Genomic DNA, 27,379 nt, shown 5'->3' with positions numbered 1-27,379 from the left:
CTATATCCTTGTATATATCCCTATATTCGTGTATACATCCCTATATCTATCTCTTCAGCCTTGTATATATCCTTACATATCCCTATATCCTTGTATATATCCCTATATTCGTGTATACATCCCTATATCTCTCTTCAGCCTTGTATATATCCTTACATATCCCTATATCCTTGTATATATCCCTATATTCGTGTATACATCCCTATATCTATCTCTTCAGCCTTGTATATATCCTTACATATCCCTATATCCTTGTATATATCCCTATATTTGCGTATACATCCCTATATCTATCTCTTTATCCTTGCATATACCTTTATACATCCCTATATTTGTGCATACATCCCTATATCCACATATGTATCCTTATACCCTTGTATATATCCCTCCATCTGTGTATATATCCCTTTGTGTATACATCCCTATATCCCTATGTATATCCCTATCCCAATGCCTATATTTTGCTAATATATAGATAGACTGACACGTATATACACCCTTCAGTCTCTGTTACGTGCGTTTGATGCCTATACAGCACCAAAGCACGCTTTGTACAGGTGTGCGGTTACGTACGCATATACACGCCGACGTCTCTGCCATACCTCCGTACGGTAACGCCCACCTCTGCCTCTCATACTTGTGCAAATATACACCGACGTGTGTACGCAAGCCGACGTGTCACGAGCGCGTACGGGTGAGGAGGTGCGTGCAGCCACGTATAGGTGTGACGGGGGCTCGCGCACCCACCGTGCTCGTGGCTGAGCCGTGTCGGGTGGCAGCTGAGCCGGGTGCGAGCCCCCTGGGCCAAACGGGGTGCCGGAGGTGCCCGGTGCCTCCTGGTTGTGTCGCCACACGCCCAGGGCTGATGGCCGGGAAGGAGCCGCTGCTGAGCGCCCTCAGAGGTGAGCGTGGCCCCCGGGGTTCCTCGGGGTGGGGTCTGGGCAGGGGGTGCTGCGTTTGGCCCTGCCGCAGCATGACTTGGTGTTTGCGTTGGCGCTGGCTGTGCCCATGCCTTGTTATAGGGAAGTTTTCCAGTTTCTGCCTGCTACCGGGGTGGGTCTCACCCTGCTCACACACCGGGCACCTCCCACGGCACGCACCCAGGGCTACTTGTTCCCCAGCAGCACCCAAGGGTGCTGATCCTCCCCTCCTGCAGGTGAGGTGCTGCGGCTGCGGGAGGACGGGGGGCCCTGCACGGACACCTCACCTCACCTCGCTGCCGTCTGCCAGCTGCTGGAGAGCGTCCTGCGCAAGGGGCTCCGACGTGAGTGTGCCTGGGCACCTGCACGGAGCAGGGGCACCGGTGTCCCCCCGTGTCCCCCACATGCAGCCAAGGCCCTCGCGCTCTTCTTGTGGCTCTTCTTGTCCCGCAGAGCCGGTGTGGGGCTTCCGGAGACGGGATTATTGGCACTGCCTGGAGCAGCTTCCCCAGGGGGACGGCGGCAGGTGAGCGGCGATGGGGTCGAACCGCAGCCATGCGCCGCGCTCGCCCCAAAACCCCCAGCTGCAGCGAGGATGCTCCCCGAGGGCTAAGCCCCAAACCTCTTTCCCCTCTCTCCGAGCAGGCCGAATCCTCTCTCCCTCAGCATCCAAAGAGCCGCGACCTGCTCCAAGGCGCTGACAGCGCAGGGCCGTGGCCGCTGCTTCCTGCGCTCGGCGCTGCAGGGGAAGGTGCTGGCGGCGGCCCTGCGGCAGCTGGCGCGCAGCCCCCGGCTCCTGGAGGTGCAGCACGCGGGGACCCCACGGGACGGGCACCTTCGTGGCTCCTTGTAGCAGCCTCATGGCGCCTCTTGCTGTGTTTCAGTTCTACGACCCAGCGAGCTCCATCCTCGGCAATGAAGTCCTCCTGGGTAATGGAGCCTGCTGCTGTCAGGGGGAGAAAGGAGCTGGTTGTGATTTGTTTCTAAGCCAAGCTCAGTGGTAAAATCTAAACAGGCCGCTGCAGTGATGGAGAGGGAGGTGGAAATGTTTAAAGAGGGCTTGAATCAGTCTGAGGTTGGTTTAAGTGTCGTGGGGCCAGGCAAATTGCTCCTGAAGTGTTTTCTGTGCTAGCTTTTTGTACCAAGGGTGGCGATGGAGGCAATCTCCGAGGGGTGCCTGGCCATGCAGCCGTGCTCCCTGGGGGACTGGGACTGGGTGAAAGCCTTTCCTTAAAATCCGGAGGTCAATAACACCTAGCTAGCCACCCCTAAATGCCTTGTAAATCACGGCTCCTCGAGGAGGCAGGCGAGGGCACTGGGCACTGCTCCTGGCAGGGGTACATACGGAGGGTCTCTGCCTGGAACATCATTAGTTACACTGAAAATGGCTTTATTTACATGAAAAACGCTTCATTTACACCTCGGCCATACCCTGTGAGGCTGCAGCTGCCAGGGCCCAGCAGTGACACTGCCTCTCCGTCCCCTTCCTCCCTGTGCAGAGCCGTTCCTCTCGCTGGTGCTGGTGCTGACAGAGATGGATTTCTCCCTGGATCTGCAGGTGCGGCGATGAATTGGGTGTGGGGGCCCCGGCCCCTTCCCCGCCGGCCCCAACGGCGCCGCGCTGCTTTGTTTGCAGAACTGCAGCTTCTTGGACGAGAGCTGGCTGCTGCCGGTAAGAGCTTGCTGCTCCCCGCTGCCGCCTGCTCCAGCCCTTGCTGGAATGTCAAACTGGGAGAATAAGGAATTACTTGGTTTGGAGGGATCGCCATGCAACTCTCTGGCCATCTGCGGCCGTATGGAAACTGGGTCGGGCTCACTGGCACGAGAGGAGCTGCCCCTGTGCTGAGGTCGGATCCTGCCGGGTGCCTGCGCTGTCACCAGGAGCCAGATCCTGGCATCGCCTTGGGTGTAAAACCAAGCCAAGGCAGCACTGAGGCATAAACCATTGACACAGTTTCCCCATGCTCCCTTCTCCGCTTTATTGCCAAAAAAAATCTCCGTTTTTCTGGGCTTACATGCAGAATGCGGGTCACTTGATTTTGTTCTCATTTTTGCTCACTGTAATATTTTTGCTCGCTGTAATATTTGTGCATTTGCACAGAGGCCACAAAGAGCAGGGATGCCTTGACGTCTTCCAAAATTACACAGCATCCCTCTGTCACCTGTTTTAACCCCAAAGCAGCCCCGAGAAGCTGCCGGAGGCCTGTGTGTGCAGGAGGCAGGGCTCCCGCTGGCTTTCACGCGCCGCTAGCCACGAGCGCTCCCGGCCGCCTCTCGGCTCCCTGCCTAACACGCCGTGACAGCAAGGGCTGCTGCGAGCCACAGCATCTTGGAGAAGGGGCAGCGGCATCCCCCAGCTGCATGGGGACACGTGGGGAGAGGGAGGGGGGCTCAGAATTCATTTATGGGGCTGGCTCTTTGCTTCAGGGTCAGTTCCAGGCAGATTTGTATCCCCTCAGTCTGGGCACGGTAAATGAGGAGGGTGAGCGGCCACCAATGGTCCCTGTCCGGCCTCAGAAATTAGGGACCAGCCTCTGTGGGCTCCCAGAGCCTTGCTTTGGTGTCTGGGCCAGAAATGACCCACAGCGAGGGGTCCCTGTGCTGCCCCCTTGTCCTGGTCATGCTGGAGAGGGAGCAGGAGCTTCTTCGGTGTCCTGTGGCCACTGCTGGGGCCGCTGTCACCAGCCCCTCTCTTGCAGGTGTGCATCACTTATGAGACGGTCCCGTGCCGAGTGCTGGGGATGGTGATCAGGTAGGAGCCCTCAGTCCTCCTCCTCCAGCAGGATCTGGAGGCCCAGGCAGGCAAACCGCCCCAAAAAGGGGAGACAAAGACCCCTGAGAGCAATGGAGCTGAGGCTGGGGCTGTCTCAGGTCCTTCTTTCCCCCATCATCTCAACGTCTGCGGGGTGGATTTTCCCTGCCTCCACGTATCCATGAAACACCGCTGACGGTACTAAAGGGATGAGGGGACGGGGATGGGTCCTGATGGCTGAGCCGTGGCTCGGCCGGACCCACAGGTACGTGGACGGCCGAGTCTTTGTCACCGAGGTGCTCCCCGAGAGCCAGGCGGAGGTGGACGAGGTGGTGCTGGCCGGTGACATCCTGGACGAGATCAACGGCTGCTCGCTGCGCAACGCCTCCAGCGGGCAGGTGGGCGGCACGGGGGGCTGGCACGTCCTCCCCTCTGCCTCCCCTGCCCGTCCTCCCTCTGCTCCCCTCCATCCTCCCCTGCAGGCCGGGGCGATGGTGCAGAAGCTGAAGGGACAGCCGCTGAGCTTCCGCGTGCTGCGGTGGCGGTGGCACGATGGAGAGGTCTACGAGCCCCTGCTGCCCTACCTGAAGGTCCTGAAGGAGAAAGAGCCCCGCTTCCAGCTCCAGCGCCGCCCCCGGCGCCGGGTCGAGAGGGAGACGAGGAAGGTGCAAGGGGGCAGGTGGGCACTGTGGGGGGGACAAGGGGGGGCTGCGAGCATCTTCCCCAGCAAAAAGCAGGAGGAGGATGTGCGGGGTCATCTTCTCCCCAGGCTGCTCTACAACCTGCGGTACCTGGGCCGGAGCGGCGTCGGGACGGTGAGGAGACGGGCAAGGATGTGCCCGTGGGTTATTTGTCTGGTGGGTTTCTTATGTGCAGGGGGTGTTATTCCTCTTCCTTTCTTCCCGCTCTGTTTCAGTTTGGTGGCAAGGAGGTGCTGGAGTGGGCCATCCCTGCCGTGCTGGAGCAGCACTCAGCACCACGGGTGAGCAATGGGGAGCGGGGCGTGCTCCCGCTTGGAAAACACGGGGAGGCTGGACCTGGGCGCAGAGGTGCTTTTGGGCCTGGGTCGCTGTTGTTAGAGCCTTCAAGGGTTGGTCATGGAAACGTTCGGATGAGAGAGCATTGGGTGGTGGCAAAAATGGCAGGATGGGACCATGGCTTGCCGGGGGAGAGGACAAGGCCAGCCCGTGGGTGCTTGCCCTCTGCTGTTCCCATGCTGGTGGCCTTGGTGCAGGGACCTGGCTGTGATGCTGAAATTGTGTTGTGGATCCATGATCCTTGGAAGAGAGGATGTCTCTGCCCCACCCTGCCTTTTTTTTCTCCTTTTTTTTTTTTCTTTTAAACCCACATCTGAAGCACGGTAAAGTTAGTCTCTTAATTTGCACTCTCTGTCTCCTCTTTTGATTGGTGGATTTTGCCACCAGCAACCAGAAACTTCTTGGAAAGCCGTGCTTCATCGCGATTCATTGCTCTGCTTTTGAATAATCTCTGTCTTGCAAGCGTCTTATTAAAATAGAGCTCAGGAGCTGTGATCATTGGGGCTTTTTTTTTTCCTTTCCCCCATTCAGGAGGTTTTATTTGATGTAAAGGAAACGGAAATCCTCGTACAAGAGAAGGCTTCTTCCAAGGTGAGTGAGTGACATGCATGGGTAGCTGAAACTTCGCAGGATGAGCTGGGACCTTGGCCCCACTGGGGGCCAGGGTGCACGGGGCATTGTGTGCAGAGAAATGGGAATATATCCAGCTGCTGCGGCTTTTTGGGTGACAGCAGTTGCAGGAAAATCTGGTGGCTCAGAAGGTTGCTGCTCCCAAGGCACGAGGAGCCCCGCTGCAAGGTCCCTGAGCAACACATCCCCAGCATCTCTTTCTCCCACCCACAGGGAATTTCAAAACATGGGTAGAGACAATGGGGGCCAAAAAATAGGGTTAAAGGTTTTAGGCAGGTTTGCCACCCACAAAGGCTGTTTGAACACAGTTTTCTGAGCTGGCCATGTCCATTCCCATGCGGGATGTGTCCCAGGGTACAATCTGTCTGCAGGATCCAAAGGGATGCTCGAGGAGCCGAGCGTGTTGTGCAGGCACAGCCTGGGCTGTACGCGTGGTCTGGTGCTGAGCAGCCACGTGCTGTGCAGGATTGATGCCCCTGGAGTTTTCTTTGTCTTGGTTCTGGCTCGTGTGTAGAGTATCGCACCTCGCCTGCCTGTGGTGGTGTTGGAAGGGGGCTGCTCGGGTTTGTACGTGTGGCTGGGGCTGTGCTGCTCGCTGCAGGGCAGGGACACTGCCCAGGGGAAGGAGCAGCCCTGGGGACAACGCAGACCAGCGGCAGCACCGTGCCCCAGCCTCCCCCTCGTTCCCTGCACAGGTCCTGTTCCGCTACCTCTACCCCGAGGTCTCCTGCGTGGGACGCCGCCGGGAGAGCAGCCATTTATTCGCCTTCTGCGTCGTGTAAGTGTCACCCGTGGGCTGTGCGGGTCCTCGACATGCAGCTGTCCCCGACCCCAGGGCGCGAGCATCAAAGCGAGCAAGGGTGAAGCACTTGCGGGGGCAGGCAGCAGAGCCCCCCGGCAGTGAGGACCCGGTGCTGTGGGACAAACGCTCCCCCCAGGGCAGAGCCTGGCTTGAGGAGCCTTGAGGTCATGGCCAAACCGAGCCGTGTGCGGTGTGACCGGTGTGGAGACGCAGCGCCAGCGTGGCAACGCTCTGGCCAGCACGGGGTACATGCAGCGGGGCTGAGAGTGGGCACGCAGCGGGGGTGTGGGTCCTGGAAACACAGCGCTGAGTCTGCCGCGTGGCTGCTCGTGCGACTCCAGGAGCTGGCGCTCAGTCACTCCCGAGTCCTGGCGCTCTCTAATGCATGCGTTTCCATATTTAGCTCGTCCCCGGAGAGCCCCGAAGGGAACACGTTTGACTGTCTAGTGTTTGCATCGGGTTCTGAGCAAGAATGCGAGGAAATCATCAAGAGAATTGGTAAGGGAACATTTTATTTCTTCAGATATAATTACAGTAAAATGTGGAGTACCAAGAATTGCTATTCCATGCCACCACATGCAAGATCTAACAATTGCTTTTGTTGAGATTACTAAGATGAATAGATACTTTGATAGGTTTTTTTTTTTTCCTTTAGAACTGCTTGACAATTATTTTAAGAAACAGCTTCTAGGCATACCCAGATGTTTCATTGTTTCCACTAAGTACTTGGAGGAAACTTTTGTTTTCTAGGGATGTTATTTTACAACATGCTTTTCCTCCAGGAGCCCAGCCTGCTACTGCAATTTAACACCAGATCAAGTATTAATAAATCCCATCACTTGCAGTTCCTATTTTTAACCAGCCTATGTACAAGCTTCCCAAGTTAGGTGGCTCCTGGGCCACCACTGACCCCTGGTTTCTTGTGGGACATCCTTGCTCGGTGTCCCCTTGGAGGGCTGTGCCCGGCAGGAGGCACCTGCCCCTGGTCCCTGTGGGATCTGCAGCCCAGCTCCCTCCCCGTGCTGTTACCCAAAAACCTGAAGGCAGCTCCTGAGGCAGTCAGCTAAAGGTGCTGAGGTGGTAACAGCCCCCTCTGTTCAGCTTCCAGCCAGCCCTTGAAAACAATTAAGTTCACAATTTAGGTGCGATGAATTCTTTTTCCCTCCTGGTTTAGCAGTGAGGAAAAGCGTTGTTTAAGATCTAATCTTAGGTCACTTAAAATCGTATTTTTAGCAGCTCTGTGGCAGTTATGATAATGATCCTAACCAGGGGCCGCGTTTGTTCCAAGTACACTCGGAGCAGATAGGAAAGGGTGTTGAGGAAGTTGTGTAAGAGCCCATGGTAATGAGCACTTGTTTCTCCAGCTGCAGGATTTAAACACACCGAGTGGTTTGTCTGATAAGGGCCAGCCCTGGCTCGAGCCCTGTGCTCCCCCCCTGCTCTGCTGACCCAGCTCAGACTTAGCCCAAAACTCAGCCCCCCAGGCAGCACTCCCTTGGGTGAGACTCGGGGTCCAGCTCCCGTGCCTGGGCTTGGAGCGGTATTTTTGTACTTTTGGGACGCTGTTGTAGGAGGAAGTGCTGTAAACGCATCCGGTCTTAAAACAATTGCATGCGAGGCCAGTGTTGACTTACTGCCTCCTCTTCTGTATAAACAACTCCTTTTCTTCCTCCCCAAATGCCTCTTTCTCTGTGGATTTTTTTTATTGAAATAAATCAAGATGGACTAGCTTAAGCTACTTCCTTGTGCAACTTCTGTCTCAACTTCAGCCTTACCAGCATATCCTGTTCTTTAAGAAGCGAGGACAGCCGGTCTAGCAATTCCCATTTAAATGTTAATTACCTGTTTCAGATGTAGTCTGAGCAGCTTTTCCATACCACAGCTTAATAAGGCCTGGCTGTTCCCAGCAACACTACTATGAAAACCAGAACTGTGTTAGCAGGAAGCCTGGAGGAACAGGCTGAAGTGAAGGTTTGCATCTAATCCTCTTTCATCAAGAAAGCTTAGCTGGGAAATGAGGCTCTTACTGAGAGCCTAGCAGTCCTCTCCAGTTTGCTAGGCAGCCCATCTGCACTCAGGTTGTCTAATTAGTTGTTACATTTGCATACCATCCTGCACTGCTACAGCATAACTACTCTATTACCTTGGGCTTAGTCATGGGGCACCATCACAGGAACAGGGAGAGGCAGAAGCCAGCACCTCAGCCCCACACAGGTGTCCCAGGCTCCAGGACACAGCCCTGTCCCAGCAGGGTGGAGGCTGGGGGTTTCACTGCAGGCAAGCCAGCTGTAACACTTCAACATGAACTTCCCCTACAGGTACAAAAAGGGAAGAAGAAAAAGCTTAGCACTACAGCTGTGCCTCTGAGCTGCCACCACTAAGCAGTTATGCTTTAACAAAATTCCCCCCAAAGAAGGCAAGCAGCTGGAGCCTAAGCCCAGGCCTGTCCACCTACCCCTCCTCTGCTCTCTCAGCCAGGGCTCCAACTACAGCAAGGCTCCTAAAAACTCGAGGGTGACCAGGGCAAGGTCTCTGGTTGTGTTGACAGCCTAAGTTGCCACAGCAGCAGTCCAGTATTGCACGCATCTACTGCTAACATACTGGAGCCACAAGTAAGCTTCAAGCCCATACAAACCAAATGACAAAGACTCCTCACATGTGAATGTAAAACATTTAATTTAAAAATGTTGACACTACAATATATAAAATAGCTATTATAAATGCACATAGTGTATTCTATAGCTGCCAGGTTTACGTTTTTAGGAAACTGTAAGTTACACTGTGGTTAAGACTTGTAGTTTCACCCTCTGAAAAAGTCCACATTTGATCACAGTGATGTATGGTCAGACTAACAGCCCCAATTGTTAAACACTTGGATCAAGTCATAACCAGTTTTATTGCAAAAGGACCCTGTACACATTTATATCAATTCTAGTACCTTACAAGTTTAGCTACCCAACAAGTCATTAACATACAGAAACATGCATGAGAAGCAAGAAAGATCACCCATCCCTTCTGCATATTAGCAACTTGTCACTCCTGAGCAACAAGGCTCACATCACTGAGGTTTATGTGAACAGTCACTTTTAGCATTCATCCTGAGTGAAAGATGGAATGACTTAAGTACAAATGCAACATATTATAAACAATTTCTTACAAAAAAGTCACAAATTAAAACCAAAGTATTTTACAGAATTTACTACAAAACACCATAAAAACAGCCTTCACTTAAGCCCTCTCTCCCCGTATCCTGCGAGCCAACTGGATATCTTTGGGCATGATGGTGACTCTCTTGGCATGGATGGCGCACAGGTTTGTGTCTTCAAACAGACCCACCAGATATGCTTCGCTGGCCTCCTGTTTCAAGAGGACAAGAAGAAATGTTGTTAGAAACCCTCAGCGAAGCACGCTCAGCACCGCGAGCGCCGAGGCCCAGCAGGCCGCCAGCAATACCTGCAGCGCACCGATGGCTGCACTCTGGAACCTCAAGTCTGTTTTGAAATCCTGGGCGATTTCCCTGACCAGCCGCTGGAAGGGCAGCTTGCGGATCAGCAGCTCCGTCGATTTCTGGTAGCGACGGATCTCACGGAGGGCAACGGTGCCCGGCCTGGGTGGAGGAAGGAGGAGCAGGTGAGCCGGGGCAGGGGCAGCAGCGGGCCGGGCCGTACCGTGCCGGCAGCCTTACCTGTAGCGGTGAGGCTTCTTCACGCCGCCAGTAGAGGGGGCGCTTTTCCGGGCCGCCTTGGTGGCCAGCTGCTTGCGCGGAGCCTTCCCCCCAGTGGACTTGCGGGCAGTCTGCTTTGTACGGGCCATTTTTCTTCACTTACCTACGAAGACAAGCACGCCTGAGACAGGGCCCAGCTGTCCCGACACGACCCTCCAGGCCCGGCACGGCGGCATCCCCCCCGCGTCCCCGAAGCAGCAGATGCCGGCGGCCTGCCCTCTCCCTCCCCCGCCGCCGAGGCGGGCAGGCGGCCAGCGGCCTCCCTCGGGAGGAGGAGGAGTCACGGTTTCCCCCTCCGCCCCCGCTCTCCGCGTCGCGGCCCGGCCGCTCCCCTCCCCGGGGGAAGCGGACTGAGTCACGCCGCCTCCCGCTTCCTCCCGGGCCGCCCCGGAGGGAGGGGTAAGGAGGGAGGGGGGATGGGACCCGGCCGTGACTCAGGGCACGTAGGCAAGGCCCGGCCTGGCCGCCAGGCTCCGGGAAAAAAAAATACGAAGAAAATAAAAAACCAAGCTGCACGACACCACCGCTCGCCGCGGAACGCACCCGGTAGCCGCCGCTTACCGCTCGGAGAAGAAGGACGCACCGGCGCCGGTCTCGCTGCGCACCGAAGCCTGCGCTGCTCCCACAGCAACCCGCTCCGCAGCCTGCCACCCCCTCACTGCGCCCTCCCCGCCGCGGGGACCCGCTTTTTATAGCGGGGGCGGCACACGGCGCGGTGACCTCACAATGCCCGAAAGCAGCGCGCCGTTCTATTGGCCGGGACCTCCGCCGGCGCCGTGGCGTCACGAGACACAAAGGCCGTGCTCCGGTTCCTCGCCGCCGATTGGGCGAGCGCCCGGCCGCTGATTGGATGTTAAAGTAGGCGTCTGATTGGGCAGCGCGGAGCGCCAGGGAGCCAATCGGCGGCGGGCGGGCGCTCTGCGCGCTGATTGGACGAAACGGGGCACGGTTTGGATCCTACCCTTTGTTGCAAAGCTCCACAATGGGAAGTCAATAGGAACGGGGCGAGCGGCGCCGGGCCACCGGCCTACCGGGGCTACCCCCGGCCCCGCCGGGCCACCTCGCCTCGGGGGCGGGGGCGCTGCGAGGTCCCCGCCGCCTGCCGGCCCGCCCGCCCCCCGGCCCCACCAGAAAGCGCCTTTGGCGGCGGCTGCGAGCGGCGGGGCCGGGCCGCGGGGGGTGCCCGGGTCCCGGTGTGCCCCCCCCCCGGCCCTGGGGGGGACCCGCAGCCGCCGGGCCCCGGGGCTGGGGGGTGCCGGAGAGGTGGCAGAGAGGGGGGTGCGATCCCTCCCGGGCAGCAGCGTGTGCCCATGGTACGGGCATGCAGCGTGGCTGGGCCGCCAGCGCTTGTCACCCGCTGTTGTTGGGGTCACAGCGGGGTTTGGGGGGGCTGGAAGGGCTCGTCCCGGGGTTTTTGGGGGGGATCGGGGCAGGTCTGCGGCTGTGGGACCCGCCAGGAGGTGAGGGGGGTCGGAGCGATGCTCTGTGCCAAGCGGGGACGTCACCCCGGGCCGTGTGCGTGTGCTGGGTGTGGGTGTGCGAGCACGCACGGGCTCGAGGCCGCGTCCCTCGGTGCCGCCACCGCTCTCCTCCTGACACCAGGCTCCCACGCGCCTTGTTGGGCGCCTTCAAACTCCCGACGCCGATTGCAAAGTTTTGGGGAAGCGGGAAGCCGGAACCCCTGGTCCCTGTTGATAGCATCGAGGAGGATAACAGCAATTAGGTCAAAACACCGTGTCTCTTGGGGCAGGTCGCTACCTCCAGAGTTGCGGCTTGCTGCGCCTCGTTACTTCATTACGGTCGGAGCGACTGCTGGGGGTGGAGGCGCGTCCCTGCCCCCATGGGAAGGGTGCCATGGTCAGGAAGAACAGGTCCCAAATGCCCCGCAGTTGTAGCACGCGGAACATGGAGTGAACACAAACAGCCGCCTGCTCGACAGCCGCTCCCGAAGGTACCCGGGCGCTCGGCACAGCGGCGCGCAGCTGCCATCAGGCAGACTTTGCATGGGGTTTTGCATCCTCCCCGAACGCCTGCGTCCCTCAGGCCAACGCCCGGTGCGACGGGCAGAGCAGGGCTGCCGCCGCACATACGGAGCGTGTGTCTCGTTTGCTTCTCTGCCCTGGTGAGTTGAGCAAACGCACGCCAACGTGGTGCGACAGGACCGTGACGTGCGGCAGGGCAGGGGATGCTGAGGGCACGTTGCATCCCCCCAGCCTCTGATCGCCTTTTCGGGTTGATTTTCTCTCTGCGAAGAAAAACGTGAATTACTCGTCGGAGACAAAAAGCAGCATTGCAAGGGGATGACCCGGGAGGCGTGTGTAAACAGTCATTTGTGTTTTACGTGGTTTGGGAAATTGAGACCTGAAATTAAGAGTTCCCCTTTAGTCCGAGTTGCTCGTGCTTAAGAGAAAAAAAATCTAGAAACCTGTTCTGAAAACTGCACAGCCTTTAAATTTGGTATTTCTAAAAGCATACCACGCTATTGCTAATGTGAGGGGACCGGTGCTGGGCATTTGTTGCTGGGAGTTGAGAGTCATTGCTCCTCAGGTATTTCCTCTCCCATGTTTCTGGAGCGATGATTGCTTACGCTTCTAATTTTAGATACTTTTGATTTTCGTTCTCCTTGAATTAAGGCTGGAGAAAAGCTGTGTGTCCTGTTAGGTTAAACAGAGGATGAGGGAAAGGCGTAGAGAGCAGAGCCGAGTAAATGAACACGCGTTAACAAAGATGTGCACGCAGACAGAACTAAGTGCACCCTGGGCACACTTAGCTGGCGTATCCTAAACGTTTCTGTCGCTTGGCAGTTTTCCTGTGCTGAGTTTTCCTGACTGCGAAACAGAAGAGGAAACAGCGTCCGCACCAGATTGTCAAGTAAACAGCAGCACACAGTGACTCGAGTCAGTGGTTTCCGAATCCCCTTGCACGAAGTGGCAGTGTTATTAGCTGATCAGGTTTTTCCTGTGGGTTCATCACCGGCAGCGCCTGTACCTTTGACCCAAAGGGCTGTATATGGATGGAGACACTACGTGACATGCTTCCACACATACTGACTTTGAAAAGTTGTCCTGCTTGACCACGAGCTGCGTAATTACAGCGCTGCAGCCTGCTGTGGAGGGCTGTTCCACGAACACGGTGTCGGTCCCATCTGGACAATCCTGCGAAGGCGGAGAGCACGCTGTTAGGTGACCCCGGTGAGAGCCTGCCCACGGGAGATGCCGAGCCTGCGTGGCGATTAAAGACCTTCCTCTCCTCCCCGGCACAGCTGCCCGACCTCAGCAGGCAGACCTGGCCCGGAGGTTTATCATTAACGTTGCTCAACGCTGGCAAAGTTTAAAAAAAAAAAAAAAAAAAAAGGGGGTGTTTGCCACAGAAACTCCTGCTGCCCTTCACCACACGAGCGGAGCCGTCCCGGGTGGCAGCCGTGAGAGCAAAGTCCCCGGGAGGTGCCGTCCCGGCCCGGCCCGGCCCGGTGGGTCCCGGGGAGAGACGCGGAGGTGCCGGGGGGCTCCTCACGGACCCGCCGGGCTCCGGGGGCAGCGGGGCCAGGCCCTGTGCGAGGCCTGGGCTTAACCTGGAGCCCGCCCCCCCCCGGGTTTCGTGTCGCCTGCTCGCAGGTAGGTCGCCCTCTGCTCGCCGGGCCTTCCTCCCCGTCCTCCTCCCCCTCCTCCCTGCAGCGCCCAGGCCCGTGGGGAGGCCGCCGCCACGAGCCCCCCCGCCGCCCGGGGGCGCCCTCCCTCCGCCCCCCGCACTACAACCCCCAGCGCCCCCCGCGCGGCAGGAAGCGGCCTCCCCCGCCGCCCGCGCGGGGCCCTCTGGGACTTGTAGTCCCTCCACCCGGAAACCGCCTCCCGGCTACGCCGAAGCCGCGCGGGCGGCGGGACTACAACTCCCAGCCTGCCCCGCGCCGCCGGGGCGGCAATGGCGGCGGCGGCGCCTGCGCGGGGCTCCCTCCGTGCGGACCGCGCAGAGTGAATAATAAAGGTCTCCACGGCGGGAGCGGCGGCGGCGGCGGGAGGCGATGTCCAAGGGCCCGCTGCCGGGCGGCCCCGCCGCGGCCGGGCCTGCGAACGCCGCCAGCGCGCTGCAGGCGCAGCCCGAGAAGCCGCAGCACTACACGTACGTAAAGAGCGCGCGCGCGCGCGGGGCTGCCCCGCCGCCGCCGCCGCCGCCCGCGCGCGCCAACGCGCGCCTGACGTCAGCGGGCGGCACGCGCCCCAGCCCCGCGCCCCGCCGCGCGCGCGGCACCGGCTGGAACCGGCCCCAGCCGGCGCGGGCCGGAGGGAGGGGGGAGGAGGAGGAGGAGGAGGAGGAGGAGGAGGAGGAGGAGGGAGGGGGGAGGAGGGGCGGGGGGAGCGGCTCGCGCCCCCCCCCCTCCCCGCAGCCCCGCCCGGCATGCACCGGGGCGGCCGCGGAGGGGAGGGGGGAGGCGGAGGGGAGGGGGGAGGACCCGGTGGTGGCGGGCGGTGGGGGGGGAGCCCCCACCCTGGTGGGGTTCCTGTCAGTGGGGGTCTTCTGCCAGAGCGGGGTCTGCGTCGCCGGCGGGCAGCCGTGGCAGAGTGGGGACCCCCCAGCTGTCAGCTGGGATAGGGCACGGTCCCTGTCACCGGGACGGAGCGGGTCCCGTCCCCATCGGTCATCCACACGGAGCGGGGTCCCTCCTGTCAGTCACCCGTGACAGAGCGGGGTCCCCCTGTCAGTCACTCTGACAGAGCAGGGTCCCCATCCCCATCTGTCACCCGGACAGAGCAGGTCCCCCTGTCAGTCACCCAGCTGGATTGGGGTCCCCTCGTCAGTCACCAGGCCAGAGGGCTCGCACCTGGGCTGTGCCTACCCCCAGTGAGCTCCCAGTTCCAGCCCGGGCTGGAGCAAGGTCCCCCTTCCCCATCCGTCACCCAGCCAGAGCAGGGTCCCCCCATCGGTCACCGGCATGGAGAGGGGTCCCCTGTCAGTCACCCGGCCAGAGTTGGGACCCCCCTGTCAGTCATCAGTGGCAGAGCGGGGTCCTTCTGTCAGCCACTCTGTCAGAGCGGGGTCCCCGTCCCTGTCTGTCACCAGTCTGGAGCAGGGTCTCCCTCCCCATCTGTCACCAGGCCGAAGTGGATCCCCATCCCCTATAAGTCACCCAGCTGCAGTGGGTTCCCCCCTGTTGGTCTCCCAAGCCCGAGTGGGGTCCCCCCGTCGGTTACCCACCTGGAGGGCTCGTACCTGCCCCGTGCCTTCCCCTGTCGAGACCCCATCACCCCAGGGACGTGCAGGGTCTGTGCCCCTTGGCTCGGCCCGCGCTGAGGCGCTGGCTGGGAGGCGAAGGTGCTGAGCCCCGGTGCCAGGTGGAAGCGTGATGTGTGGACGGAAGGAGCTCAGGTGTTGCCTTCCCTCCTTAAAATAATAAAGTTTGGGAATGTTGTTGTGAATGGCATGCTGTACTGTCCATCCTTATCTGGGTAGGGTGTTGGTGATGTATAGGAAACACAGAGCATGAATTACCCGAGGTGAGAGTGGTGGGTTCGTCGTGCTCCATGTTCTTGTTGTTTGATTTTTCATAAAGTTGTGGTGGGCTTCCCCGTGATACGCTGAATAAAACCAGCTGTGGAGGTGCAGAGGATTGCACGGCTGCGGGGATAACGGGGTGTTTGCCATCCTCGCCCCTCGGGCTGCGCAGGGGATGGAGGCTGCAGTAGACCGAGGGCCTCTAGGTCTTATTTCCATCGCACAGCTCCTGGCATGGTCCTGAGGGAGCTGGCGGGTTGTGGCCTCGCTGTATTTGTGGTGGTGGCCACCGTTGAAGTTTGGTGGCCTTTTACAGGAGCTGCTGGAACGAAGGAGTCCGCTGGGACTGCGGTGGTAGTGACAGAGAGGGGACAGGGCCTGTCCTGGAGGTGGCGTGGCCGCAGGCAGGGAAGCAATCAGTCAGGACATCGGGTAGAGGAAGATGAAGGTGACAAAGGGACGAAGCACGACCGCAGAAACGAGGATATCAAAGATTAGGAAAGAAACTGTGCAGGAAAGATTGTTGGAAATGGGAAGAGGAGGAGGAAGAGTGGGACCGAGTAGCTGAAAAGGAGGAAAAGAGGACAGCGTGGAACAAAGATGACGGTGTAATTAGCTTTCTTTTTTCCAGAGGGGAAAAACACTTAATTTTCAAATGGATGCTAAAAATAGTTCAGTGAAAACAGTTGCAGGAACAGCGAATAACCACGAGTGGAAGATGGGCTTGGGGACCGCGGAGTGCTGTCGGTGGGACGCGAGCCATGCCTGGAAAGTTTTCGATTCGTACACGAGGTCACATCAGACTGTAAACCTCCTTCTGATAACATATGGGAACTTGCTTGGTGGTCGTTCGCGTGAGCAAGTTGTACGTTGTCGAAATGTAAATATTTTCTTCCTTTTTTTTTCTTTAAATATAGTTTGTTTCCATAAAATGACATGAAGGTTACAAGTTGTAAACTCGAGGAAGCTTAATTATCTGCGTACTTTGCTGTTCCCTGGGGACATGCAATCTGGTACCGGGGATCTCTCTCTTGGAAAGTTTGGGTTGTATTTATTAGGAAATGTTCCAATTTCCGTGTTAGTGTCAATTTCTAAGCTCTTGGTATTTGCATGAGATTTTTAGGTACTTTGGAGTGCAGTTCTATATCTTGCGTGGACGTTTTTTTTATTTAGATGCACAGCAAAAGAAAACGTGGAAAAATAGAATTATTGATGATATGCCACCCCTTGGTCGCGGTTTGCTGGCGGAAGAAGAGCCTAAAAACCCATTTTGATTGCGTCCTTGCTAGCAGTTGCAGCGTGCAGCTAGGTACTCCCAGACACAGTCATTTTGGTGCCAAGCTCCTGTTTAATTATGAATGCCATATTTCTCACCTGGGGATCTGCTATGCTGCTGTCTGCAGAATTCAAGTGAGTAAGGGAACACTCAGCAGCTGCCGTTACGCTCTCCCCGGGTTCGTGGATCGGAGATTTGTGCGTGTGGCCGTTCCCCACGATCCCACAACCTGCAGAGCGGGGCGATGTGGTGTCCCCGTGTCCCTCGAACCGAGGGCAGGAGCCGGGCCCGGGGCTCGGTGCCCGCAGCGGGAGAAGCACGGTGCGGGGTTAGCTGATGGCTCGGAGTGGGAAGCGGGTTTGGTTTGGGTACGTTCTGTCAAACCTCAACTGATTGTTGGCTGTGCACCATTTCTTAACTCTGGCTGGCATGGTTATTTCTGTACGGGGCTCTGTCTTTAATGTGTTATCTACGAGTGTGAGCAGAGGCTGAGTTCAAAGAAACCGAAAGCGAAGTCACTTAGCATCGTTGATACCGAGCGGTTTTGTTTTGGTACGGTCTGTTCGCTTGGCTGTTGTGGTCTTCATTGGTTTTTAGTCCGACTGGCCTCGTTAATTGTGAATTGTAAAGGCTGGATCAGCTGCTTGGGTGCTCGTTGATCTCGCAGATTTTAGGTAAGTGCAAGCAGAAAGCTCCTTTGTTTGCTGTGCGTTCACCTGGAGTCAGACACTTCGATAACTGCAGGAAAGTAAACGTTCTGGTGGAGACAAATTAACCCATTTAATAATAATAATAATATTAAAAAGTGAATTCATTCTAGTCTATTCAAAATAAATGTTCAAAAGCAGTGTTGAAAATATCCCGAGTTAGGTTATGATCTCTGTAAGGCGCAGACGTGGTGGGCACAACCCAGACCGGCTCTACTCAAGACGATTCTCTGGAGCGTGCCTGTCTCAAATATCCGCAGCCATCCCGTAAATAAACTTCGGAGTTTCCGTGTCCCCGCAGGCTGTGCCCTTGCTCGAGTTGTGGACCGTGATGCCTGGAGCACATCCTGTCCCTCTTGCTGCACAGAGATAAGCTTTGCAGCGCACGAGGCCGCAACTTGCCTTCCCTTTTGCACCAGGGGATGAATCGTGGGAAGCTGCTGAGGGATCGGTGCCCCGTAAGCAGTGCTGGAGCTGCATCCACACGGGGACGTGTGCCTTGTGGTCACATTAGAGCCTGCTGGGTCGCCCTCACCCAGGCTCTATCTCGCAACCATTTCGATGCCAGCCATTTAGAGGTAAAAGGAGCAGTGCGCTTGAGTGAAGGGCGCTTCGAGTGGGGATGGAAATCGGGCTGATGCGATGCTGGAGGTAGAGCTCAAGCTGAGTTTGTGTCCAAGGCATTTTTGTATCTGCATGTGTTTGAGTAGTGCCTTGTCTAGTGGTTTCTCGGCCTTAAATAGGAACTCAGATTGGGACAGCGCTAGAAATACGAAGTGAAGAAGAAAAGTAGCGAGATCATAGGTGGATTTGGATTCCAGCAAAGAGCTTGCACGCACAGTCTTATCTATCTCAAAATCTTACTTTTAAATTCTTTCTCAAAACAATGGCACACGGAAACACACCTCAAAACATTTGTAGGAGCGCAGAGTAATCCTTATCTTCTTATCAGCGGACAGTGTCTTATTGCTGTCACGGCGAGCAGTGTCTGATCTCAACCGTGCAGACTGTCTGTGGAAATAAAAACCAAAACCCAGATGTGCAGCAAACGCATTTTCAGAGTTGTTGCTTTTTTTTTGTAAATGGCGTGTTCCTCCAGGACCCTCAGCATTTGTCTTACAAAAAGATTTGCGCTGTTAAATTCTGCTTTTGATGGGCCTGGATCGTGCCTGGTCCTCACAGCCTAGCGAAGATGTTTGGGCTTTTGAAATTGTGTTCTTTTTAAACCAGCAGAACTCTGAAATAACAAACTGCTGCCTAGTGCTGCTTTGGTTTTCCTGATGAGAACCCTTCACCAATACACTGATATGGACTTACACAGGAATAGAATCTATCTCCCTATTAAAAAAACAAAACAAGTATGTGCGTTATTAAATTTCAGACTGTGCAATACCCTTGGAGGTAGGTAGTTAGGAAAGCACAGAATAAGTGTGCTTTCCTTAATTATTTTTTAAAAATTCTTTTTTAAGAATAACTTCTAAACCACAGATTTGCTAGCACTCTGCTATGTTGTTACCTGTAAATGTTGACTTATTCAATCAGGTGAGTATAAGCTGGTTATTTTTGTTGTTATTATTATTTATTTATTTATTTATTTTTAAGTCCGCATGAGCTTCACTGAACATAAGTCCACCACAAACCGCTGTTAGGAAGCGTGAATAGCACAGGCAGTTGGGAATGTAAAGTCCCGGAGCGTTTACAGGAAGGGCCGCGCTCACGGTACGTGCTTGCCATTGAATCCCTGCACTGAAGCGGGCTGGAGGATAAGAGCCTGGATTTCAGGGGTCTGCAGAGGATGGGCGTCAAAAGCCTGCAGCTCTCCGTGCAGCAGCGCTCTGCTCTGTCTGCTGGACCGTGCGCGTGGTGCTGCAGCGAGGCGTTTCTCCGTCGTGTTAAAGCAGGACTGGAGCTGTGCTTTACTCAATGTGCTTACACATAAGAAGTGAGTAGTTTGGGTTATGGAAATGGGCAGGGAACGCACGGCCAGATAACTGTGACATGGGATGCACGTAAATATTTTGTGGAGCGAAGGCTTCCTGCTCTGTTTTGACGTTTTCAGAGTTCGTTTTGGCCTGACCAGGCTTGGTGTTCCAGAAGTCTGAAATCCCATGAAAGACCAGAGATCCAGCCATGCAGAATCGTTCCCACTTGGAAAATGGTTCTTTGATTTATTTTTTTTTTTATTTTAAACAGAAACGAAGACCTTTGTTAATGCTTGCACATTGTTTACATCAGTGTAGAGAATAATTTTGTGTGGCGTGGGAAACAATTAATTTTAATGGTTGTTTTAGAAAATCCAGGAGTTTAAAGGTTCCCAACAGATCCATTTTTCTCTTACGTATTACCTAATATTTCTACCTAGCGTGGCTTTATTTTAAGGCAAATTGTCAGAATCCCGTGTGTTATTTTGGATGGATCTGCTCTTCCCAGCAGAATAAGGCTTCTGATTTTCTGTGAGACCCCGAAACGTGCAGCCTTCTCCTTGCAGAGCGTCTGACCAACTTCTGGAAGCTGTCCCGCAGTGCCTTGCCTTGCAGCATTTCTGCCTCGCTGCGGGTTGGGTGTTACTGCCCCTACAGCGAGGTGGCAGGCAGGAGTGTGGCAGCACACCCCTTAATCCAATTGATTTGTTAGCACGCCTTCCCTTAACCCTGTCATCAGGAGCTGAAATTTCCGAGATGAGCAAAATAAACGCCTGGGGTAGGAATATCCTGAACTGCCATGTCGTGGCTTGTGGCAGCCTGCTTGTCAGGACCCTGCGAGGGGTGTTTGTTTCCGAGGGGATGCCGAGGTGTAAAATTCTTCGGTTAGCTTCGTGCTTTTTGAAAACTTCATAAATCATTTTAAAATTCCAAAAGGCAGAGCTGAAAGAGATGGTGAGAAGTTGCCTGGTCAGTCCCTCGGCTTAAAGGAATCACATCTAAACTGTTTCTAAGAGACTAACTCTGTGGGTTTTTTTTAACATCCCTTACATCCCTCCTTAACATCTGCTTAAATTTCTCGGTGAAATCGTGGACTGCAAGGGGGAGACAGTCATAGAGGCTTCTGTGCTATAAAGCCCTGAAATACTTCATAAACCTGGCGTAACATCCAGCACGCGGCTGGCAAATCAAGTGCAGAGCTGTCAGAGAAAGCCGTGCCCTGCGTGCACAGGCTGGCAATTCCCTCGGTGTCCTCTGTAACGCAGACCAGGTGCCAGCAGGCTGTGCAGCAGGGGCAATTTCCTAGCTGCCTTTCTTCTCTACTGTGTTGAGAGAGAGTTTGTGTTTTGTTTCAGGGCTATCAGGAGCACCCAGTCTCACTAGGAGGGCTCGCAGGGAGCTGCTGAAGCCTTCCTCCAACTCCACCTAGTGCTGACAGCCCATTTAGGTGCTTATGATAATTTTCTAGGCAATCTCTGTCTTTCCTTGTGTATTTTGATCAGTGCGTGATGCAGTTAATACCGGTTTGACATTTGAAGTATCACTTGGAATGAATGTTCCCTTGAAACGAGTGCCAACGATTGCTTCTGAAATTTGTTGCAGGCTGTCTGCTGGGTGGCACGGCCTCGTGCTGCCGCGGTGCTCAGCCCGGCTTTAGGAGGTGGTTGTTACAGAGAGAGAAGTTCGAGGTTTTCTTTGAAAGAAAAAGGCCATTTTTAAGTGCTGAAGCTAATTGCACCGTTGCAATGAGGAGAATAAATTGCGAGCTCACTGAGATGCTGGCTGCTGGCCTGATTCTTATCTCTTATTAAAAGTCAGAGACGTTAAATTGAATGTGGTTGTTAGAACACCAGCAGAAGGGGAACTTGGGCTGAGTTTGTTGTCAGACAAGTAAAATCTGAGGCCACCGCTAGCTATCTGTTGGTCAGAAGTGCAGATACGTTTTTGTGGAGCGTACTGGCTTGTAAGAACAATTGCACAGTTGATTCCAGGTAGGAAATGACGGTTGGGTTGCTTTTTATCATCGCATGCCTAGAATTTCTTTTTAGATTAATAAGCAGTCATTGAAAGGAAAATAGCTTCTTGAGCCTATACCTGATGAGTATCTGCAGAAGTCTGAATTGCAGTCAGTGTTATTTTACTCATTAATCTTTATCTTCCGCGTTGTCACCGCTGTTCATAAAGCAGCGGCCGCTCCGCGCCCGGTCCGCTCAGAGGTGATTGTTCTCCTCTTAGTTTCAATCAACTGAGAGCTTCCCTTAACAGCACCTGGGTATTACCATTGGAACAGGAATAAAACCAGCAGATGCCTCGGGGCAACTGTGCAGCTCTGCAGCAGCAACAACAGAAAAGGTTTGCACGCTTAAAATGCCTTGCAAGATTTGTTCCCATCTCAAAATGAGACGTGGTGGGGTAGCCCAGGGCTTGCCTGCTTTCCGCTCGTGCCGTGGTGCTGCTGTGGGAAGCATCGGTGCTCCTTCCAACGCGGCTGGGTGCAGGGTTTTGGTCCTGAGGTGTGCTGGTCCTGTGGGGTGTCGAAAGAGCCCGCTGGGCTGCCACGGACACAGAGAAGATCACCGGCACGGCTAACACCAGTTCTTTAAAATCAGCCTGTGAGAGCTGGCTTTTATCTCTGTGCTGGCACATGTGTTATGGCTGCAGGTTTCTGCTTGCTAGGTAATCATCGTGTTTCATTTCAAACTCACAACAGAAAGTGTCTGTTCACAACTGTAAACCTTTCCAAAAAGATCTGGCTGACGCTCAGCCTGGAGAGACGCAGACGGCGTTGCCTGCTCGCACGTGGACCGGTCTGGACGAGAGCGCTGCAGAGCCTTCATTTCGTGCGGAGTTTGGGGTTTATGCTTGTGGTTCAGTGCAAGCGTAGACCTTCAGACAGTTCGTGTCCTGCCTTAAAACTGTTGTGAGCGTGGGACTGCAGCTGATCCACGAGCTGCTTGTTAGATCGTGAAGGCTGCGGGCACGGTCAGGAGAAGGAGGGCTGCTGCGTTTATTTGGAGCATCTCCTGTGAGGCCAGGTGCTGAAGGTTAGCTGCCGGGAAAACGCTCCTAAAAACCCGTCACTGAAAGCCAGAGCTGTGTAATGGCTCGTGTGGAAGTAATGTTTTACTGAATTAGCCTTTATAAATCCTTGCGCGTGGGATGTTTTGTTGTAGGGAGCTAGCAGAGCGAGTAACGCAGCGCTTCGAGCAGCCTGGCCCCGTTGCCAGCCTCCCCGAGCGTTCCTACAGCTGCTGACCCTGGGTAGGCTTTTGAGCGACTGAAGGAGCGCCGAGAGAAGTGCTGTGTCAGAAACCTCACAGGAAGCTGGCATTTTAATTGTTACAGCATAGGGCATGGATATATTCTTTGGGCCTCGGTTTCAGTCCAGTCCAGCAAACCTGACGCATGTCAACTCCATACAAACCCAATGTTTCCAAAGATTTATTGGGTGTTCTCCACTACTGGGACTGGCTACAAAAAAGCCCACAGATGGATGTTTTTGCTAGGTAATTAGTAGTAAAATACGTGCTCATATTTAAGCACACTTTGGTGTATTGTAGTGAGAATTAAAGCAGGTGGAGGCCTCCAGCAGCGTGTAGCTGTCCAGCTTCATTAAGTTCGAGGATTTTCACTGAAACAGTTGAGCTCAGTCCACGTGTTGCTGAAAAATAATCGTTTCAATACGATCCTGGTTTTGTAAGCTCAGCACTTAGGCAGGTGCTGTAGGGAAGGAATAATGTGGTCCCGAAATAGGGTGTAGAGTGGAAACCAACCTGTAGCGTGATGAGGGCTGTGCAAAGCGTGGCGAGCTGTGTTTGAGGCTTGCTTTAGGCACAGCTGTGGCGTTTCCATAAACTAACAGCGTCAAGTTGAAAATAAGACGCTCCCACTTGGAAAAAAATGGACATGTTTTTAAAACATTGTGTGGACTGTCTGAATGCGTAGTTAATCCTGAGGTCACGTCGAGCGATGCGTGTTCATGGCCAGCTCGTTCAGAGATCAGACTGGGTGAAATGTGAGCGTGAACTGAAGGCTTCATGGCTCCTAAGGAAACAGCTCCGAAACGCCCTGTAGTTGAGGGTTTGCATGTGCCTGTCCTTGGATTGTTTTAATTATAAAGGTGAAAGCTCCGTGCAAACAAACGCTTGTGTTTAAGGTGGGTTTTATTGGTATGGTCGGCCATGTACCATTCGTGGCCCGCTGATGCAACAGGTTGATGCTTTAAAAAAAGAGCGCACAGCCAAAAAAAAAAAAAAAAGCCTCCAGGTGTTTTGCTGGGCTGGTTTGAATGACGCAGCTCCACGTTGGGCTCCAGGGAAGAGGGGCTGAGCACCCCGACACCCACGGTTGGTAACGCAACCCTAACCCGTGAGGCTGGGGTCCTGGCTGCTGGTGCACAGGGCAAGCGTTGATTTTGTTGAGTTAGCTCGGAGTGCAAAGCCACGCTTCCCTTTCCTCACTGAGACACGGCGTTGGTGAGCTGCTCGAGCTGCATGGCAGTATTTCTCTCGAAACGAAGCCATTTTTGGCTGTCGGTCTGGAAACCGAGCAATGTTTTGCCTGAAGCTGGTGCAGGGCTGTCTTCCTGTCCTGGCTTGGCACCGTGCTGTGGTGTCTCTGTTTTACTGCTTAGTTTTTCAGTACACACAAGAAACAACCATTTGTCAGATGTTTTGCTTTTCATTGACAAATCTCATGAAAATTTCTGAGAGTTGCCACTGTTCTATTTTGGGACGGGCAGGGTTATTTTTAGCAGTCAGTTACAGCTCTCGTCTATAAAGTGACGGGAAAGTGATCGAGTGCAAAGTAATCCGTTGTTCTTCCCGTGTAGTCCGGCTGACTTGCCCGCATTGTCGTCCGCCCCGGTGTGCTTTGAAATCCCAAAATAGCAGCTGGTGCCGTAGCTCCTGCAGCACACGCAACCCTTTAGCGTTTAAGCAGAAGCTTCAAGCTCAGCTTCGCTTGCCAGACCCATCGGATGTCGAGGAAAAGGAAAACTTGTGCGTGCTGCCTTCCTAGTCCTGCGGCGAAAAGCAGGGCAGCCAGCAAGCTCACCACGCGCTACGGACGTGAAGCCGTCGTCCTTTTGCTCACAAAGGTACGCCGTGAGTTATGGGAGCGCTTCGAGCAAAAACGCCTCTGCGACCAAACAAGCCCAGCTCCGTGCATCCGTAATAAGTCTCTCCAACTTTCACTTTCTTTATTCGCCCTTAGACTGACATTATTGTCAAGCTCTAATGGAGAAGGGGAAATCGAACAGCTTTAGAATCGCCCGGTGCTGTCTGCGGTGTGACCTTTTTCCAGTTGATGGTTCAATTTATTTAGGTGATAAAGAAAACACTGAGGCATGTGAATTCTATCTTCCTGACAGATGTGAGCTTACCGAAACTTTTTTCCTCATCCTTTTTCCTTCCCCGCGTTCGCAGTCAGCCTTTTGTTTTTATAAAGTGGCCCATATATTTTTCTTTGAGGTTTAAATGCTTTCTGGTCTTTTCAAGGCTTACAAAACTGCACCTGACTTGACAGCGTGGAAAGGGAAATAGCCGAGCAGTTGTTGAGGTGTGCTGAGAAAGAGAGATGCTCGTGTTTTGTGGAAGGCGATGCATGGCATGTGCAAAAGTCCTTTGTGATGGGGGGTGTGAGGGTTTGATCAGGTCTGTGAGGTTGTTGAGAAAAACAGCATTAAATGGATATTTTTGTCCAGTGAGTCCAGTCGTGGGATTCAGTCACGATAGTGGTGAGCTACTGTAACTGATAAAGGTTACTGGTAAAGCCTGCTCAGAAAACTTTCCCTGAAATCATGATGAAAACCGTCAAGCTTGCTGCTGAACATGTTTGCTCTTATTAAATGCTTATTATTTTGTTTGATACTCAGCTGTGACTAGCGTGAGACTGTATTTCAATGTGAAATGACATCTATTAGTTGTTTTTTTCTAAACAATGGCAAAAAACCCCACCACACTCAGCTCCCCCCAGCTGTTTCTTGGAACAAACTTGTCTTAACTCCTGCTCTGATTAGAAAGATGCTGAGCGTTTCCTTGCAGGGGTCTAGGCAGGTTTTAAAGCAGGCTGCAGGCAGAACCCTGCTTTGGGGTGGGGAATGCGGTTTCCCTGTGCCCACCCCTGTGAAGTTTCAGCTCCTGTGAAGCTAGATTGCTTCTTTCATGCTTTTTTTTCTCCCAAATCCCAAGAAATCACGGCAGTGGAAGGCTGCGCTCCCTGTCAGAAAGCTCGCCTTGCATCGAAACGAAAGCATTTTATAAGATGTCTCGGGAAAGGTAGTGTCAAACCCTATTTCTGAAAGGTGTTCGGAGTCCGTGGTTGCTGGCAGCAGTAAAAGCCCCCGAGGCTGGCGCCTCGCTGACCTCCTTGGCGTGCCGAGGAATTCCCTAAAAGCAAAGCCTTCCAGCCACCCTGCCGGTGTGCCAGGAGGTGTGGAAGGGTGTTACAGGGAACTGCCGGCACAGAGAAACCCAAATCTCCTCCACAGTATCCATTCTGGGCTAATTATTGTGGAGCCATGCTTTTCTTTAAATCCCCATTTCTTTATTTATTTACAGTCGTTCTGGAGCATCTTCTTTGCCCAAAGAGCAAAAACTCCGGAGCAATGTCAGAGCTGCATATCGTGGCTTTCCCTCTGTCAGTAATGATATGTTAGACAAAAGGTACATTAGTAGGATTTTTATTGAGTATCCTGTTGGAATAAGTAGATTCTGTCATGCACCACTGACTCATTTCAATTGGAATACCACAGTTCAGTAAAGGAAAATAATTGAGTCATGGGTTTCTTACTTAAAGCGTGTTTGATATCATCTTTTGTAATAAAATTTTATGAGGGTGAAATGAATTTAGAGAGCTGATTAAATATGGACAGCTCTTTTCCCCTTGCGTTGGGTTGGCTCTCCGAGCTTAAAAAGAAAACAGCGGTTTTGAAAATATTTTCAGTAGATAAGCTGTATTGAATTTGAAACATCTATATCTACAGTTACATTATTTTTTCCTGGGTTTTGCAATGCTGCCTACTTTGCAGGAGTGTGTTGGGTAAGCACGTCGGGCTTGCTTCAGACAAGTCAGTGTTAGCTTGAACCACTCGTTTAAACTTTGAAGCAATGCTGGTAATTTTATTTATTTATTTATTCCTAAGCTGAATTAGGGAAACTTTGAGCAGCCTGCTGCCTGGGCAGGTGGGTGCTGAGGGGATCTTCCAGCAGAGGAAAGCCGGGGACCAGCCGGGAGCAGTGACCTCTGTTGTTCGCGCAGCAGCGCTCAGAAAGCTCTGCCTGGGACTGCGGTGTGCTGGGACCACCTGAAACTTTACAGAGAGGTCTGTGGCGTAGCCTTGTGCTGTCCTGTCTGAAACAGCAGGATGTCACGGATGTAAAAAGGCCAGCAAAAGCCCACGGCATTCTCAGCTGGTTTATGCCGATAAAATTATATTTTCGCTGCATGATCCTGTCTGTCGAGAGATGGAGGCAGACAGGACTAAAATAAATGTTAATGGCATGAGAGCATTTTCTTCCTTATCTCTGAAATCTTATCAGGAAGTGGAGGTTTTTTTTTTTTTTTTTTTTTTTTAAACAAAAGGCACTTTATTTGTGGGATTCTCGGTTAGATTTACCTGAGAGCGACCCACGCCGCCTCCTGCAAGTGGCTTCATGTGACGGGAGCTGCTGCGGGGATGGAGCCTCATGGCTGGGGGAATGGGGCTGCTGGGCTCCCAGGAAAGGTGTCCGTGGTTTATTTCGGTCTCACACCACAAAACCCAGCACCAGTCACTCACGTGGGCCTCTACGAGGGGTGCTTTAGCACAGTTGTGTGGGTGTAGGCACCCACCACGTGTGTGCAGAACCTGGATGACGCTGGCATTAGGTCTCCCTGCTGTCCTACTTGTACAGGCAGTGCCTTAGTCCGGATTAGCCAATTACCTAATGGTTTTCTCTCTGCTGTCCTACTGCTGCAGAAGATTTCGATCCCGTTTGTCAGCCTCGGTGCTCTCTTTGGGCCCGAAAGGAATTTTGGCAGAAAGGGAATTGACGGGGAGGAGTGAGGGGGGCTGCGAGGAGAAGAGCCCGTCCTGGGGCTCGCAGAAAGACTTCAGACAGCGCAGGGGTGCTGGAAGGGA

General features: G+C 54.1%; 3 protein-coding genes across 11 annotated transcripts in view; 2 read left to right on the top strand and 1 right to left on the bottom strand.

Annotated features, from left to right (window-relative positions):
* Positions 1–691: 691 nt before the first annotated feature.
* LOC106034625 (uncharacterized) lies at positions 692–8,488 on the top strand. The gene is made up of 16 exons (XM_066980352.1): positions 692–902; positions 1,157–1,264; positions 1,374–1,446; positions 1,566–1,722; positions 1,805–1,850; positions 2,420–2,478; positions 2,557–2,592; positions 3,620–3,672; positions 3,938–4,070; positions 4,155–4,351; positions 4,442–4,487; positions 4,589–4,654; positions 5,241–5,300; positions 6,035–6,117; positions 6,545–6,675; positions 8,460–8,488. Exons 1-16 carry the CDS (start codon positions 866–868, stop codon positions 8,486–8,488), a joined length of 1,314 nt encoding a protein of 437 aa, XP_066836453.1. The 5' UTR covers positions 692–865.
* A 310-nt stretch (positions 8,489–8,798) lies between these two features.
* Positions 8,799–10,572, bottom strand: H3-3B (H3.3 histone B). Its single transcript, XM_048064401.2, has 4 exons — positions 10,427–10,572; positions 9,827–9,968; positions 9,595–9,748; positions 8,799–9,498 (listed from the first exon to the last, which is right to left on the bottom strand). Exons 2-4 carry the CDS (start codon positions 9,952–9,954, stop codon positions 9,370–9,372), a joined length of 411 nt encoding a protein of 136 aa, XP_047920358.1. The 5' UTR covers positions 9,955–9,968; positions 10,427–10,572; the 3' UTR covers positions 8,799–9,369.
* A 3,191-nt stretch (positions 10,573–13,763) lies between these two features.
* Positions 13,764–27,379, top strand: part of UNK (unk zinc finger) — a 44,117-nt gene continuing 30,501 nt past the window's right edge. For 3 of the 9 annotated variants that reach the window (XM_066980380.1, XM_066980376.1, XM_066980378.1), the window contains exon 1: positions 13,766–13,981. In XM_066980380.1, the coding sequence (XP_066836481.1) occupies positions 13,884–13,981 (98 nt within the window). In that variant the 5' untranslated portion in view covers positions 13,766–13,883. Of the gene's footprint in view, positions 13,982–14,352; positions 15,961–16,022; positions 16,763–27,379 lie in introns of those variants that run through there. The other 6 variants (XM_066980374.1, XM_066980377.1, XM_066980379.1 and 3 more) reach the window with 4 other exon arrangements.

Source organism: Anser cygnoides, chromosome 19 (assembly GCF_040182565.1).
Source record: "Anser cygnoides isolate HZ-2024a breed goose chromosome 19, Taihu_goose_T2T_genome, whole genome shotgun sequence".
In the NCBI taxonomy this organism is placed as follows: domain Eukaryota; kingdom Metazoa; phylum Chordata; class Aves; order Anseriformes; family Anatidae; genus Anser; species Anser cygnoides.
Note: the sequence above shows the minus strand (reverse complement) of the source record. Positions and strands in the feature narration are given on the sequence as shown.